Here is a 19,404-nt window from a genome sequence, read left to right on the forward strand (position 1 = left end):
ACCAAGAATTTACAGTAGACATAAAACCTGTTCCACTAATTTTTTTGAGCAGTATATGATAAAGGGATGCAAATTTCCGAAAACTTGTGTCTAAGATGTTTATATATTGATTTGTATATAAATATTTCATTGTAACACTCGGAGTCATCACACTGCTTGTTAATTCCATCGTCGTCAACAGTACCGTGTCTATGACAAAAAGAGCATTCTGGTTCGTGAAAACGTCCATTTCGAGCCTGTGTCAATTAAATATTTTTATTTCTTAATAAGTAAGCTATGAGATTAAACCGATAGTATTTGGGTAAAGGGAGATAAGTCGTAAAAATTAGTTTTTGAGGTAAATGAAAATTAAACTTCGGACCTTTATTGCAAATAATTTTCTAACAAATAGATCATATCAAATGCTAATATTATTTTGTTTTTTACGCATTCACTTGTAGAATTTAATTTGTGTATTCACCTGGGCAACAAAACTTCATTTGCACAAAAATGACTTAACTCCCTTTACCCAAACTCATCGAAACATCACACTTTATGTTTTGCAACATTCTGAATGGATATGTGTGTGTGCTTGCGTGTGTAAGCGTTCTTTCCCACTGTCACTATAGTAACCTTTTTTCTAGAACTGATTTCAGTGCATGGGTGTGTTGGATATCTATATTAAGAATATAAACTATCTCATTACAGAATGCGAACTAGAAAACTATTTCCATTAGTCTACTACATTGTGAGTGAATTGTAACATAAATGTTCTGATTATAATACCTACGTGATTAATCTGTAATTTAATCAGGCACGACGATAATTTTATTACTTGTAGAGTACTAATACAAAGTAATATTATTTTAATACAGTATATCCGTATTCCTTTATTATGCTGTTTTCGTAACTCCGAAACAAATCACTTACAAGTAGACCTCTCCAGTTCGCCTGTGCGTTTTCAGAATGAAACATATACTGACACATAGTATGCATTGGTAGAGTTTATTGATATACATTTTAGCTCCTAATGGTCATGGGAAATGGAGGTACAAATTCGAAGTGTGAACTTCAAAGACATCAATATATATGAACGTATTTGCTGATTTATCAGTCTTAATGGACAAAAATGCGGCTTCATAAAGTCATCAAAACAGAACTTTGCAGTACACCATGAACCTGATGTAGAAAGAACCTGCACAAATGTCGCAAAAGTTAACTTCTGGTACGTGAAAAGTGTACTGCTTGGGCACTTCAAACCATTCAATGGGATCATTAATGTATCATGATTTACAAATGCATATAGAATTATGTCTTTGAATCGCAGTGACTGAAATTGATTGTGGAGAAATGAATGCAGAGTAACAATGGTTTAGAATGAAAATGGTCGTCCTTGATTACATAATCCAATATAATCCTCCAATATGTTTTGTATTGTCTGAAAAAGAATACGTCCAACAGTTGAATCATACCGGTACCGGTAGTTCTTTTTGGAATTTGTTGGACTTCCACTGACTTCCCAGCCGAGCTGTTGTTGTTCGCACTCGTTCATTGTTAAACAGTGTCCAGTCATCCACCATAAGTAAATTCCTGCTACCTGCATTTGGCCAATAGCAATTAAGATACCATTCCCGCAGCTGTTGTATTCCCATTTTACCAGATGTTGATGCATTGGTACATGAAAAAGTGCGAACAACAACAGCTCTGCTGGGAAGTCAGTGGAAGTCCGACATATTCAAAAAGCAACTACTGGTATGATTCACCCTTTGAACGTATTCTTTTTCAGACAATACAAAACATATTGGAGGACTATATCGGATTATGCAATCAAGGACGACCATTTTCATTCAAAACTTCATGACAGAGATACATTGTCACTCTGCATTCATTTCTCTACAATCAATTTCAGTCACCGCAATTCAAAGACATGATTTGATATGCATTTTATAAATCAGGATACATTAATGATCCCATTGAATGGTTTGAAGTACCCAAGGAGTATGCTTTTCACTTACCAGGAGTTAACTTTTGCGACATTTGTGCAGGTTCTTTCTATATCAGGTGCTCATGGTGTACTGCAAAGTTCTGTTTTGATCACTTTATGAATGCTGGTGACTTGTAATTTGCCTACTGCCGCATTTTTGTCCATTAAGATTGATAAATCAGCAAATATGTTCATATATATAGGCCTATTGATGCCTTTGAAGTTCACACTTCGAATTTGTACTTTCGTTTCCCATGACCATTAGCAGGTAAAAGGTATATCAATAAACTCTACTAATGCATACTATGTGTCAGTATATGTTTCATTCTGAAAACGCACAGGCGAACGGGAGAGGTCTACTTGTTAGACTGTCTCCAATATGATATCAGTAACATTTGAAAATTATTTTGATCTCATTCTTTAATGATGTGTTCTGTTACTTTTTCTGTAGGTCTGCTAACAAATCTAAATGTATTTTATTAAGTGTATGTTTCCTTTGAGTTTATTTGTGAAGGTAAATATAACCTTACAACGCATGTGGAATGAATTTATTGTTAAAAGTGATTTCCAAACTTACACAACAGAATACTGGGGGGGGGGGGGGGATGAAGACCATTATTAAATTCTTGATATTCAAATTAAAAATTGAATCACTAGCAGAATGTATATAGCTATAAGTAATCAGTAAAGCATTTGGAAAATACAGAGGAGCTAAAAAAAAGTATACTCACTTCAGCGTGCAAAGTAACTGCATGAAACCGAATTACTAAATTGATACATACATCAAGAGGTGACATGTTTAACAATTACTATCACAAGTTATCGAAGTGTTCCACATTAGCACCCAGATACTTCTTGGTTCTTCGAACAACTCCATAAGCAACTTTGACCATTGTCTCCACTGTTACGGTTGCACATGCTATTTCAAATTCTTCACGTAGCTCTACCAAGATTCTCTGCGATACACCACATCCTTTAGGGTCCACCATAAGTAAAATTACGGCGAGTATAGAGGATACTCAACAGCATCTCTTCATTCTATCCATTACTTTGACAAGGACTGTCGAGATAGGTTCACAATCTCAGAGGTAGTGCACCATCTTCTTGAAAATAAAATCGCTCATTCCCATAGAGTGCTCGAATGGCAGGTAAAATGAATGTACGAGGCATATCGAAGTACATAAGGCCAGTAACTCTTTCTTTTAAAAAATGACTCAATTACACCCCTGGCTACCAGAGGAGTGGATAGAACTTTTACTTGTGAGGGATCCTAGAGGATATGATGTATTGCAGAAAGCCAGTTACAGAAATTGATATGGTTTGTGCAATCATCTCAATGGACACAATGGTCAACGTTACTTGTGGAGTAGTTTGTCGAACCCAGGAGTGTCTGGATGCCAATGGGAAGCACTTCGAGTACTCATTGTAATAGTAGGTAATCGTTAAACATGTCTCACAGCAATCATCTGATGTGTGTATCAATATAGTAATAAAGTTTTCATGCAGTTATTTTGCACGTTGAAGTGTGTATACACTTTTTTGGACCTCTTTGTAAATGAGAATTATATAAAACTTTATTAAAATGTCTTTGTTTAACAACTTTAACCTGGAAGAAATTTCAATTCACGTTATTAAATATCAAGAAATATTTGAAACCGAAATATACTTTTGTATGTTTGAATTTTAAGGCAATATTAAATGCATAAAATACACAGTTCCTACATTTAAATAATGTGAATTAGGAGATAGCATTGCTTAAATGCAGAAGCTTTGTAAGGATCTACTCATACTGGACCGAATTACCTAACTAACAGAGCTTGGGAATCACTACTGTAACAGTAAAAACTCTTAACTTATTGAGTATGTGTGAACACTATTGCATTGTTGTAATGTGTACCGAATGACAGAATTTTATATAATACTAATACGTTATTTACTACTGCAAAAGTATGTATTCTATGTAAAATTGTGTGTATATCATAATCATAACTTGAATAAGATTACTTTACTAAATGTAAATTACATTCTGTGAACAATATAGGGGAAAACATTGCATCTAGAGACATATTTTTTGTGGTGACATACAATTTTTTTTGACTGACACCCCAAAACTTTATGGTTTCTATTTGTTTTATTTCTTTTGACTAGTATTTATTTAACATTTATCTTATCTTGATCTATCCTTTCATGCGCTTTTTTTTACATGTCTGCAAAACATCCACAGATACAAAGAGATAATGTGCTTAGAGAGGAGTATGTGACCCCTGACACAAGTCTAAAAAGTTTCAAATATATTCAGCAATAGATGTGTTACAGTATGAAGCTTATTCATTATAGTAAATTTTTATATTATGATATAAGTTATTATGAAAATAATGATGATTATATTAATAACTATACATATTGAATTAAACTTGAGTGACTTAACCCACCATTAAAGGTTTTCGAGAATAACTAAATCCAAAGTTAAGTCTGAAAGGTTTTCAATTTTTATTTTGTACGAAAATGGTTACCTTATAATATTCTAGTCACATTGAAAATATAAAACAAAATTAAAATTAATAGGGCCTATTAGAGGAGAAAAATTCGCTCCAGCGCCGGGGATAGAACCCAGGTCCTTTTAAAGATATAAGTCTACTTAGAGGCACTACCAAACTTCAGAGAAGAAGCAGAGCAGTCAGGAATTCAGGATTACAACCCGATTGGAACAAAACAGATCAAAATAATCTGAACTTTTAATAATCTATCAACAGGATTCAAAAATGTTTTTTTCGTATAACAAACAAACAACAAACGACAATATCTAAATTGAATTTTCCAACACTGAAACAATTAAATCCTTAAGTGCAATAATATGTCTTTAGGTTCGATATGTTCCCCTATATGTGTTTGCTACAATTTTTTATAATTGTTGTTATATTTTCTTGTTATATAATGAAGTGAGATAAATCATAAAATTATTGTAAATTACTTCACATGTGTACTTCCTATTTTGTCTTCAAGTACTTTCATAATTCATAACTCACTGTGTTCATATTTTACTCTGAAAGATTAGATACGTCAGGTTTTACACAGACTGCATTTTTAAAAGAAAATAACTAAGTTTAGATTTCTGAAGTGAAATTTACCAGCTTCAAATAATTTTAAATTCTTTGAATTGTATTAAATGTATAAATGAGATTCATATACTTAATTATTGCACATAAAAGTGATTTATTGTAACTTACCATATCTTATACCTCTCTGAATGTTTAAGTTTACATAAATTGCTGCCAGCACAAAAATTCTTTTATCACTCTGTATTCAAACCTTGAATGACTGTAGTTTGTTAACGAAGATGTGGAACAGTTACCTGTATTTTAGAGCTATTTGACATTTTTATGAGGTTAAATTGGTCCTCCAATTATTATATTTATTTTTATGATATTTTTCATGGATGATGGAGAATTAAATTAGTTCTGATGAACAACTTTTAAAAATGAACCTGGTAAAGAAGGACAAAAGTTGGATAAAGGAAAGTAAAGAAGCTAAGATGAAACAGATACAGGAAGAAATCAAATTATTTTTGTAACAAAATATTACCTTATGTTAATATATGATATACTCTTAGCACCTGTATTCCCTGACTCCAGAAAAACTATTTCCTGCTATTACTTCACTGTCACATAGAAGAACATAACACTTTTATCAGTACTGATACTCAGAATTTGGAAATTTAGGAATAATCTTCTCTCTAAGAAGTTGGTTTACTTGAATTTGTACGAGTAGTATTGGAGTTAATAACCAAAAAATATTATTAGAACATTTATATTTCATTGAATAACTATTTCACTTAATTATTAAACAATGACATCCATTTCATTTCACTGCATTTAAATGTACATTTTGTGTTTCATGTTATCATCTGCTAACTGTGATATAGAAGCCTTAATATTGAAAAATGTCTGAAGATGTAACAGATACAATAGTGCCTTATATTGTGTGAATGCAGACATGAGATATTATTGATTACACAATGTTTTAAGAATGACTGTTGGTGTGAATAAAGCCTCTTTTTGTTTTAGTTTTCTTTGCTATGTCAGAAACCTACATCCCTATTTTAAAGTGAGAAAATCACAAGTAACTTCCTTGCCCTCACTTTCCTTCAACTCTTCTACTGTGCCGTTAAAACTGAAGAAACCGAGGGTTGTGTAGATAGAAGTCTGAGACAATTTCTAAGGAATTTATTGTACACAAATTAATAAAATTAGATAAATGTCTATTCAGAAACATGCGAACAGAAAATTCACTAAAGTGAGAGACTAGAAACAACTTGTTATGTAACTAAGAATTTCACCATTTTCCATTCTTCCTTCATTTCCAATATTATTAAAATAAGCTTACAAGAACGAGGAATACAATAAGGGGGATATTTAAAATGAAAAGCTTTGAGACAACAGAATTACAATACATGGAGGAACCTATTATTTTGTTATCATCCTTCGGAAAAAAGAACATGAAGACAAGATGAGAGCAGGAGGCAGAAGAGGATGACTGTCATCTTTATCATTATCTTCATGATATTCTATCATGAATTTCACATTGATGTTCCTTGTACATGAAAAATACGTAGGCCTAATCGTCTTAGATAATATGGCCACAGAATAACGTCATTGAGTGAATATTAAATACACCCTGATTTTACATGTTGGAGTCCCATTTCAGAGTACTTACACTGTACTAAATTGTTTTAAATTTCACAAAGCACATTTAGTAATGCCACAGGAGAATTAATATCACACACGAAATCAATTGTTTATTATGTTATAGTACAGATATTCATTAGCATAAACATGATTTTAATGCCCTAATTGAGTGGCTTTAGGAACGATTTTAATAGCTAGTTCCATGAACTCTTCATAATTAGTTCAATGCAGAAGTTTAGTTATGCATTTCACATATGATAAGATGTGTGTCTGTCTGCACTTTTATGTGCACACGAACGTGAACATGTGAAACAGGAAAAGAGAGCATACACAAATGATTTAGTAAAATTATTTCTATTTTTAATGTGTCTCTGTCTATTTGTTTGTCTTCCTGCCTACCTGTCTTGCTCTCCTTCTGTCCTGTTGCTTTATTTGTAGCTGTTTATGTTAGCCTGAATCTGTATTCATCTGTGTCTGTGTGTATGTGTGTCCATTTGTCTGCACATGTCTGTATGTGTCTGTTCAATTATCAATTTGTCTATTGATGTGTAAGTCTATCTGTCTGTGTGTGTGTGTATATTGATGTGTCTGTCTACTTTTTTTGTATACGTGTGTCTCTTTTGTGTGTGCGAGGTTGAAGAAGCACTTACCGTCGTCGTTCCTGCAATAACTCCTATGTGCAAAATATAACATTTTTCAGTAGGAAGAAAAAACACATTTATTCATTCTATAACAGTGGTACATAGGAAATTGTGAATGCTCACATTTTCGAAAGAAAGAAATATAATTACATATAGGATATTTTTATTATTTGCTGTATCACTATTTAAGTTATTTAATAGAGCAAAAATCTGAAAATCGATAAATATGTCACATAGGAGTTATTGCAGGAACAATGTTATGCTTGAATGAAAGGAAAAAAGGAAATTAAAGCACTTCTTTGTCATGCTGAATTATTCTTGCAGTCCAAGTAACAAGAATTTATTTTCAGCTCTTCATATATTCTATCTTCACAAAACCATATACAAGTAATATATTGTATTTCCTTCATATAAGAATTTATGTTATTTGAAATATTATATGTACAAGGTTCTAATTAAACTTTGGAACGAGGAAAGTGCATTTCAACTATTAAAAACCTAGTGCTTAAGTATCTAAAAATAAAAAATCTTCCATTGATTACAATTAGTATATCTTAATATTGTACCATGTTATTTGATGGTTGTATTTGAAAGCCAGCTAATACTTCGCTACTGTTCTTTTCTTGTTTTATTTCCTCTGTTGTACGAACTTGTAAGCCTATGCAATGTAAGGTTAGTTTCTGTGAATTGACACTATACATACACACTGCCGGCTCTCTAGATGTGGAATTAACTTGATGCAGGACCACTACATAGACATCACAGGACAATACAAGACAAAAGATAATCACCTAGTTTCATAGACGGAAGATACATTTCTTCAATTACTTATGCTGGGAATCGAACCACAGACCACTTAGATGGATAGCATGGCCATTGCTTTAAATTCTTATTATTATAATATCATTTCTCTACTAGGTTTCACTCTTGTATTGTTTTGTAAAGGTGAATATTGTTTGTTGTTTAGTTAACTGTCCAAAGACAGGTCTGAACCTCACAAGTGATACCAACAAGGTACCACTTATGAGGCAACTAGGCCAGGAGATAATGGGGTAGGGTGGCCAGTTCCTTTCCCAAGAGAATACTGTACTCCAACCAGGAGAAAGTCTCAGGGGAATGAGACGCAGCGGGGTAATGCTGTGAATGAATGTTGATGTCATAAGGTCACACACGTGGGTACATGCATCTCCTTTGGCTATCTCTCAAAGCACAAACGATAACATTGATACACACATATTTATACTACCCTAGTTAAAAAATTAGATCACTGTTAATTTCCTAGTCTTTTAATCCCTCCATACAGGAAATAACATATGCAGGAGAGTGCATGTTTTTTAAACTGACATTATAACGGTAATATTATTTATCTACTTCACTTCAATACATGACGCAATAGTAAGCACATTCCTTTCACGGTTAATCTCCTGGTTGGAGAACAATATTAATATAATAAAATTAACATTCTCTTTCCATGAAGACTATTTGAATGCACATTTTCAAATACATTACCTACACAATATAATACTGAATGGTAGTGCTTTTTTTCTAGAAGAAAAGGTGGTGAAACTTCGTCTAAAATTTATTGGAGTGGACGGGGAGATAATTACTGCCCAGTGCACCAGGAATTCAAGGCCTAAAAGGTGTTAAATAAAAATCATGTTAAAAACATAATTAACCCTTATTATTTTCATATTTTAATGCACCTTTCAGAAGGAATACAAATTAAATCCGTGATAGTATAAATTGACTCAGTTTCGGTTAACAAAGTAATAAATTTATTTGCAACAAAGGCATTTACCAAACTACATACTTGTACTCAAAGTATTATTAGAAGATTTTCCAAAGCACACCATTTCTTCAGTATTTTATCTTTCCTATTACGCTCTTTCCTTGTAATGTCTATTGCAGCATGACGACTTTTTAGCAATCAAGATTTAGAACATGTATCAGGATTGTAGTTGATCAAAGGAGGCCCAACAAGAAGCAGGTTCCTCATAATGTTAACTAGTAGGAATGATCACAGTGGAGAGACAATGAAGTTGAGTAGGAAGAAGCCTCACAATATATTCGCGGCTCGAAATTCGAACATTTCTCGGTTCTCTGATGGAAAGTATAGCAATAAAATGTGGATAGGCTGCATTGGAGAGACAGCTGCAAGTTTTATGCGTGAATACGTCGCTGATAGAATTGCTGTTAAAATAAAAGTCAGCTGTGACAACATCTCTTCTTTCCAGATACAATGAAAACTCGATATATCTTCACTGTGCTGGGACTCTTGGGAGTAGGCATCTTGTATGCATTGAGAGTAAGCATGTCGGTTGCTACAGTAACACCATTGTGCTCTATCGTTTGCTACCCATGGTTTATACGCCTGCTTCCATTTGGGATGAATATGCCTCGAAGTTAAATTTCCCACTTCAATTTCACTCGCGAATTTTTCCAATTTAATTCGTCGACTGCTGATTGTTGCTCAATTGAGATTGTAGCCTGATTCGTTACGAATTATTTTACACTACTACGAACTTTTTGTCGCTTCACATTCTTGAATTACACTGCCTCGACTGTCATCCACTAATTTGTGCATCAACTCTCCCCCCCCCCCGTATCGCTAGATGACGTCACCTGCTCAACTCAAGGTCACGTTTGATACATTTATCCTTCGTCTGTTGATTGCCGTTTGCTTCATTGGAATATGTCGTGTATTTAGAAATTATAGGCGGGACAAAACTCGCCTGAAAAAAGTTAGTTAGTTAGTTAGTTAGTTAGTTAGTTAGTTAGTTAGTTAGTTAGTTAGTTAGTTAGTTAGTTAGTGGGGTTTAAAAACGGCGCGTCAGCTACTATGGCTATTTGCGCCCTTACCTAAAATCCTTCACAAAATAGAAACACAGTACAATAATCAGAATGCTTAAAAGAACTAAAAAGCATTATCACAGTTAAAACGAGGTACACATCGCCTGAAAATGTGATGGTCGACTTTATGGGGTGGCACCCTAGTACTGGACCGAACTTGTATAGACATATTCACTTCAAAAAGGTACCGGAATGGCATTCCGGCAGAAAAAAATCATTGCTGAGGGCTATTGAAATATGTATGAAATTGATGTAAATTACTGAAAAAGTGACTGAATATTAGATTGGAATAATGCACTGATACTACTACATACTGTAATATGTACGGATTACAAACATTGCCTCTGAAATTGATGTGATAATTACATCAGAACAAATTTGTATTAATAATTATAATGCAATCACTAAATATGAGATGGAAAGAGTACCACAAATATCGAGAAGGTGACTGAACATAATATTCTTTCCTTTTTACTTTTCCCCGCCTGAATATCTATAACCTCCTGAGTCCTGAGACATTTGTTGTTTTATTTTTAAAGTTCAATATAATTCTACACTTAAAAAAAAAAGTAATCAACATGAGGAAAAATGCTGCAAAAATTTTGCAAGTTACAGTTAGGGCACAAATGCAGAAATGTAGAATTAGGATATCATATTTAGTCAATATTTCTTTATATGTAAGCTTGTTAATGTGCATGAAAATTATTTTTATATTTACGTGTGACTATTAATATTAGGTACTATGTTTGCCATTGTTTCATTGTGTATTTCACTTCTGGTAGCGCGGAAGAGAAGGCCTCATGGCCTTAACTCTACCAAAATAAATGAATAAATGCAGGTATATTATACTATACTGCGAGTCTCTGCACATACATGTTATAATTAATCATGTATGAAGTATGGTATAGTATACTATACTCTCAGAACTCAGGAGGATAAAGGTAAAAACATGTTGAAGTTGTTCATCTCACCTCTCTGAGTAGCGCACCTCATTGTTCATCTCGCCATGCATCTCGCATCTCGCCTCAGCAGAACACAGTGAAGCAGTTTACCTCATCATGCTTCTCGCCGTTTAATATGGTGGGAAAAATTCAATCAGCCACTTAGATCCTTTCAGAGAACACAACGTAATAAACATTAATATATGGGTTGAAAGAAACACACCAGACTGAATTGTGTCAGTTGTGTCAGCAGCTAAAGACATTTTCAGATAGATCATACGAATATTTAATGATATCTTAGTCAACTTTCAACTGTATCTCGACCCTAGCAGAATCTAAAATCCACATACATAAGCAACCTGAAAAGAGGTTGGTAGTATCTCTTAGTTAACAATATATCTAATTGAAATAATGTACTATAATTAAATTGTAGCATTATGGGATGAAGATAAATACAAATAAGACGAAGACCATGATCATAGAAAGAAAAATAAAGAAGATCAACTTGCGAATTCGAAATGAGGCAATAGAGCAAGTGCACAACTTCAAATATTTGGGGTGTACTATAAGCAATAACATGAGCTGCTGTCAGGAACTCAAAAGGGGGATAGCAATGACCAAGGAATAGAAAAAAGGAGCATCTTCTGCGGGCCTCTGGAAAAAGAACTAAGGAAGAGACTAATGAAGTGCTTTGTGTGGTGTGTGGCATTGTATGGGGCAGAAACATTACGACGAAGTGAAGAGAAGCAAATAGAAGCATTTGAAATGTGAATATGGAAAAGAATGAAACGTGTGAAGTGGACATACAGAATAAGAAATGAAGCTGTGTTGGAAAGAGTGGGTGAAGAAAGAATGATGCTGAATCTGATCAGGAAGAGGAAGAGAAATTGGTTGGGTCACTGGCTGAGAAGAAACTGCCTACTGAAGGATGCACTGGAAGGAATGGTGAATGGGAGAAGAGTTTGGGGCAGAACAAGATATCAGATGATAGATGACATTAAGACATGTGGATCATATGAGGAGACAAAGAGGAAGGCAGAAAATAGGAAAGATTGGAGAAAGCTAGGTTTGCAGCGAAAGACCTGCCCTTGGGCAGAACACCGAATGAATGAATGAATGAATGAATGAATGAATGAATGAATGAATGAATGAATGAATGAAGTTGTATTATTTATCATTAGCAAACATTTCCACTTTTCATTTTCATAATTTTCTGTCCAAAAGTAGGTCTTTCACTACAAACCCAGCATTTTTCCAATTTCTTATTTTTCGCCTTCCTCTTGGTCTCCACATACAATTTAAAAATCTTAATGTTGTCTGTCATCTGATACCTTCTTCTGTCTCGAACTTTTCTCCTGTTCACCATTTCTTCCAGTGCATCCTTAAATTTAAAATCTCACGATTAACTCGAAAAGCTTAAGCAATGAAAACATTTTGAGAACAAATTTGAAGTCAGCGCGATTATTTCTATCAGAATCAGCAGTTTTAACAGACAAAAGTTTAGTCTCTTTGCATACGAAGTCTGCCAGGCACTCCTTTAACTCTCCGAAAATCGAAAACCAGTAAGGATTTTGAGTAGCAGCCACTTTTGAAAGTAATTTACATTCTTTCTAAACATTTCTCTCGCTTTGACCCTTCCCATCGAAAGCGAAAAATAAAAATGTGTGTCACTTATCAAGTTTTGCTTATTTTGAACAGATCACTTCGAAGTTAGTTTTTTTTTTTTCACTTCCCAAAAAAGATATTAATTTCGAATTTTTTCTATGCTCACCTTAGACATTTATCTGTGAATCCTAAAAATTACACCGCAATTGATTGACTATCATAAAAGCTACGACGTGATAACGTTCAACATAGTGAAGATCGCTCTCTACTTGCTAAAGTGTTTACAGAGCCATAGATACAATAATGACGTTGTGTTGCGACAACCAACCAATCAGAGCGCTAGTTTGAGGTAGCTGTATCCTGAAAATTAAATCAGTGTGATTCCCGCTGAACGGCGAGATGAGTGGCGAGGTGAACAGCTTCAGCATATTTTTACCCATTATGTATCGTTGGTTTGTTTCCTAATCGCCACATGGGGCAAGATGCACGGTGAGATATGTGGCGAGGTGAACTACTCCAGCATGTTTTTACACTAAGATGTAATGCTAAAGTCAGTGGCATTTATATACAAGTAAACTGTGTGTGTGTGTGTGTGTGTGTGTGTGTGAGTGTGAGTGTGAGTGTGTGTGTGTGTGTGTGTGTGTGTGTGTGCATGCGTGCATGCGCAACTCTTTTGAATACAATGTATAAACACACTATTTCACAGCCGATTATACTCTGCTCAAATTTACTATTTACAACATGTCAACATATATGCTTTTGAATACAATGTATAACACTATTTGACAGTTATTCTATTTTTCCATTTAAAAAATTGTAAAATAGATGCTATTGTTAACCTTTTTAAATACAATGTTTATAGGTACACTGAGTATTTAAAAATTATCCTATTTTCCTTGAATTTAATATTTACAAAGTGTCAAAATTAATAGCTTTTGTGAACTTTTGTATATTTACTTACTAAGTCATAATTGTTCATCGGCCAGTGGCTGCCAGCTTTAATCACACTATTTCTGAGAATTAGTCTTTGTTGACTTAGTAATTCACATTCCCAGAGCAGGTGATCAACAGTTTGTGAACTCAGTTTACAAGAACATATCGGATTGTCCATGATCTTAAGTATATGAAAATATTATCTTAGTTTCCCATGACCTGTTATGATAGTAGCTAAGTTTGTACACCTACATAGCTTTTAAATAATCTGTCCTGTACACTAGGGATGAACGATCTTGTTATTTCACCTTTGGTTGAGGCATCCTATTCACTTTGCCACACTTGTACACCCTTCTCTTTTAGTTCACTTTTCACTGCACTTTTGGGGAATTTGGAGTAGAAGTTGTCGACCACGTTGTGCCAGCGTGCTTCCTTCGCCAGCTGATCAGCAAGCTCGTTCCCAAAGTTCCCAGCATGTGCCTTCACCCAGGTGAAGTGGATGGTCCAGTTGGCTTTTTCCAGTATTCTTATTCTATTCTTGTTCTATCAGGCACTGGTTATTCGTGGAGTTTGCTATTGCATCTAAAGTTATTCTATTATCTGTGTGGATTGTTCGTTCGTTTTCCTGCACGTAGTTGAGATCCTTAATTTTCTCCAATGCTTTAACAATTGCAAGCTGCTCAGTCTGGTTGTTGGAACATCTTTCCGCTAGCTTGTGCTGCAGTTGATGAGTAAAATGTTTGTTGATAAATACTGCAATCCCGGAGCTCACTCCATTTTCGTCTTTGCTGCCATCTGTATAGACTTCAATGGTGTATTCTTTATTTTCACTCTTTTTCTATAACATTATTGTTTCTGCAGGATGAGGCCACATTCTATAATGTTGTGGGGCGTCATATAAACCATGCTGCTCATTTCCTTGTGTGATGTGATAGCATTTTACTAAGTTAATCAAGATGTATAAGTTATTTAATTCGATTAAAATGGGAGTTATTCCTGTGAGTATATAAAGAGCTTCATAAGAAGTTATTCAGAAAGCCTTAGTGATTTTTGTGTTTATTAGCTTCTGTACTCTCTTCACTTTTGTATGTATGTATGTATGTACAGTATGTATGTATGTACAGTATGTATGCATGTATTTATTTATTTGTTTGTTAATTAATTTATTTTTTGCTTTCAATCCTTTCTAGTTGTTATATATAGGCCTAATGTGTTTTTTTCTCTCAAAATAAATAATTAAAACTTCACTTATTTAATTTGCTTTTCATTCAGTTTGTACAATGTAATATTAATTGCTGTTATAACATGATTCACTCACTTGAAGATTTCAGAAATTATCGTGTTCTTAGAAAATTATTATGAGGATAACATACATTTCTTTTGTTTTTTAACAGAAGGGGAAACTGTGGGTGACGAATCAAACTCTGACAACCAACAGAAATCTGAGGAAAATGAATCTGGAGAAGATGAGATACAAGAGGAATCAGAATCTCTGCTAGATGCAATAAACAAGATAACGCTAATAAAATCATGTTAGTTATTTTTATTTTTTTAATTAGTGAAGTGCATTATAAACCTAGACTACTTGTGATATAGAGGTCGCACAATTTCATGCTGAGGGCAGCTATGATTGAAATATAAAACTGTGGCTGAGGAATGTGAGGCCTTCTGACTATGTGCCTAATTGGATGTATTGATACAAGTTGTTCAAGTTGTGAAGTGAGCTTTTGAAAGTCTTGATTCCAGTTTATTTGGGCAAGGCAAGGAACATTAAAACTAGCAGACTTTGTTTGAAAACAGGGTTACTGAAACAATGATTCAGAACACGAAAAAATTAATAATTTAGTGATACAGTGTATCATTATGTAACTCTACATTTCCGTCTGAATTTATAATATTAACATATCAGATTAACATTTTCCTAAAAAAGTTTCTCGCCATTTTAATGTGAGTAACACTAACGAAGCTTCATTTACAATTGATATCTTATCTACCAATATAAAAATAATGAAAGAGAATATTATTTTTAAAATATATAATTATTTTGTTTAAACACAAACACACCTTTCCCCACTCCCTCTTCACTCTGGGTAATCTTATTGTCTATTTGCTCATTAAAACTCCAACACTCACTCCGTATTTATAAATGCAAGCATCTAAATTGTATAAAGCAATAATACAATTTAAACATGGAATTATCTATTGAAATATAAAGAATCACTATTATTGCTGTATATTTTTAGATAGTTCTTTCTTTTTATTCACTTTATTAACAAAATTATCCTACACACTAAATAGTCGAACTTCATTATAGGTACAATGAAATTAAGAGTCACATTTTGAATTTTTTTAAACATGCAACTCCTCCGCGTTCCCTTATCAACAAAGTCAATTTGAAGAGTGAATAATTTCACTTCGTTATTTTTCTCAAGTATTAAACATATCAGGCATATTAACACTGTCACGCATAAGAATACACATGTGAATATATACAGTTAGATTGAATCTTAAATACATAGGTAATACACTCATCTTCAGAACTTAAGCTCTAAAAATTACATTTCTTATTGAAGTTCGCTTTACAACACATTGTTTCGCCTAGTAGATCACCAGCCACTCACAGAGGTGAAATATCACATCGAAACAGTGTCATATAATTATTAAAAGTATCGTACAGTACGTTTTTAAACACATCTTGATATTTTAATTAAGATAAAATTATTAAATAAATGTTCCAATGTATGGTTGATCTGTAGGGTAGGTATACATCGAAAAGTTTTTATAGAACTTCCAACTGCGAAGCTGTTCAGTTTTTATGAGGTGTTAAGAGATAATGATGACGATAACAACGATTATGATGATGGTTATGATGTTAATATTGATGGTGATGACAACTCCGACAATAAACTGTCTAGGATTTTTAATTTAATTTTTTGGAATTAGATTGTAAGATAAATTATTTATGAAGTTAAATAGTATACGTATACATAGTTGAGCCTATTGTAATTAATTTGTTTCTTATTTAAGATAGATTGATTAATGAATATTCTTAATGCAACTCAAATGTTATACTTAACTTCAACAATGGCGACAACAATGAGAATGATGGTGGTGCGATGACAGATTTAAAACTACTTATTTGGAATATAGAGATTATGATCTAATTGTAGTAGTCGTCTGAAATTTGTCTAAGGAGACTGAAGGACAACCGCTGAAGATTCAGTCAGTAGGACCGAACTTTGTAAATAGAATTTTGGATCTCTTGAATTAATACATAGCTTGCTAGCACATGACTGTGTTACATGGCAAAACAGGAGAAAATGTATGTGAGTGCTGGAGGATTAATAATGTGTCATGTTGAGGATATGTCAATGTTATATATGCTACAATGTGATGTTATGTTATTCATTCCCTCAAATATTTCAACTGTACCTGTGACAGTTGTCCCCAATCTCTTACTTAAGGTGCAATGTTTTACAACGTTATAAATCCCCTTACAGATTTTTGTAGGAGATTTTACACTTATGAGCCTAACTTTATTTTTATATGTGTTATATAATGAAACTATTAAATGATAGTGTGGGTATAGGAACTGTACTAATTAGGCCTATAATTTTGTTAATTTTAAAACTGTCAAAGATTATAGGCATGACATTTTATTTTAAATTAATTTCATAAAATAAAAAATTTAATTATGTAACTATCAGAACCCAGATTAATTTTATTTGTGAAACGTTTTGTATTCTTTTATATTATGTAAATTAATAGAAATAAAAATATATTGGTGATTGCTGGTACTGATACGATGATGGTTGAGTTTCATTTTACTTACCATATTTTCCCGACTATCCCTCGCCCTCGAATAAGTCATGTTACCTTTTTTTTTTTTTAAATCTGTTAATAAATTTTAGTGGACTGAGAGGATATAGAGTGAACTGAGAGGACAGAGAGTGGACTGAGAACACATAGAGTGGACTGAGAGGACATAGAGTGGACTAAGAGGATATAGAATAGAGTGGACTGAGAGAACATAGAGTGGACTGAGAAGACATAGGGTGGACTGAGAGGACATCGAGTGGACTGAGAGGACAGAGAGTGGATTCGGAGTACATTGAGTGGACTGAGATAGTGGACTGAGAGGACATAGGGTGGACTGACAGGACATAGAGTAGACTGAGAGGAAAAAGAGAACTGAGAGGGCATAGAGTGGACTGAGAGTGTTCTGAGAGGACAGAGAGTGGAATGAGAGGACATAGAGTGGATTGAGAGCACATAAAGTGGATTGAGACGACATAGAGTGGACTGAGAGGACATAGAGTGGATTGAAAGCAAAGAGAGTGGACTGAGAAGACATAGAGGGAACTGAGAGGACAGAGTGGGTTCAGACGCCATAGAGTGGACAGAGAGGACAGAGAGTGGACTTGGAAGACATAGAGTGGACTGAGAGGACAGAGTAGACAGAGGACAGAGAGTGGACTCAGAAGACATGGAGTGGACTGAAAGGACGTAGAGTGGACTCACAAGACATAGAGTGGACTGAGAGGACAGAGAGTGGACTGAGAAGACAAAGACTGGACTCAGAACAGATAGAGTGGACTGAGAGAACAGGGTGGACTGAGAGAACATAGAGTGGCCTGAGAGCACATAGACTGGAATGAGAGTACATAGAGCCTACTGACAGGACATAGAGTGGTTTGAGAATAAAGTGGGTGGACTTAGAGGACAGAGAGTGGATTCAGAGGACATAGAGTGTAACGAGAGTGGACTGAGAGGAATGAGATGACATAGAGTAGAGTGAGAGGACAGAGAGTGGACTGAGAGTGGACTCAGCAGATATTGAGTGGACTGAGAGGACAGAGAGTGGACTGAGAAGACATAGAGTTCACTGAGAGCACATAGAGTGGACTGAGAGTATATAGAGTGGACTGAGAGGACAGAGTGGACTGAGAGCACAGAGAGTGGACTGAGAGGACATGGAGTCGATTGGGAGGATACAGAGTGTATTGAGAGGAAAGAGAGCGCACTGAGAGGACAGAGAGTGAATTCAGAGGACATAGAGTGGACTCACAGGACAGAGTGGACTGAGCGGACATAGGGTGGATTCAGGCGACATGGAGTGTAATGAGAGCAGATAGAGAGGAATGAGATGACATAGACATGAGTGAGAGGACAGAGAGTGGACTGAGAGGACAGAGAGTGGACTCAGAAAACATTGAGTGGACTGAGAGGACAGAGATGGTTTGAGAGGACATAGAGTTAACTGAGAGGACAGAGAGTGGAATCAGAAGGCATAGAGTGGATTAACAGGACAGAGGGTGGACTGATAGGACATAGAGTGGATTGAGAGGACTTAGACTGGACTCAGGGGACAGAGAGTGGACTCAGAAGAGATAGAGTAGACTGAGAGGAGGTAGAGTAGAAAGAGGACAGAGAGTGGACTGAGAGAACACAGTGAACTGAACGGACATAGAGTGGATTGAGAGAACATAGAGTGGACTGAGAGAACAGAATGGATTGAGAAGTCATAGAATGGACTGACAGGGCATAGAGTATACTAAGAGCACATAAGGTGGAGTTGGAGGACATGGAGTGGACTGAGAGGACAGAGAGTGGACTGAGAGGACATAGATTGGACGGAGAGCACATAGAGTCGACTCAGAGTACATAGAGTGGACTGAGAGGACATAAAGTGGACTGAGAGGACATGGAGTGGACTGACAAGACATCAAGTGGATTGAGAGGACATGGAGTGGACTGAGGGGACAGAGAGTGGACTCAGAAGAGAT

General features: G+C 34.8%; 1 protein-coding gene across 1 annotated transcript in view; it reads left to right on the top strand.

The window, feature by feature from the left end:
* kar (monocarboxylate transporter 10-like protein kar) overlaps window positions 1-17,427 on the top strand; it is a 262,103-nt gene extending 244,676 nt beyond the window's left edge. Inside the window, exon 8 of the mRNA XM_069823752.1 lies at window positions 15,013-17,427. Coding sequence (XP_069679853.1) covers window positions 15,013-15,155 — 143 coding nt within the window. The 3' untranslated portion in view covers window positions 15,156-17,427. The remainder of the gene's footprint in view (window positions 1-15,012) is intronic.
* The last annotated feature ends 1,977 nt before the right edge of the window (window positions 17,428-19,404 follow it).

This window comes from Periplaneta americana, chromosome 4, assembly GCF_040183065.1.
Source record: "Periplaneta americana isolate PAMFEO1 chromosome 4, P.americana_PAMFEO1_priV1, whole genome shotgun sequence".
NCBI classification, from domain to species: domain Eukaryota; kingdom Metazoa; phylum Arthropoda; class Insecta; order Blattodea; family Blattidae; genus Periplaneta; species Periplaneta americana.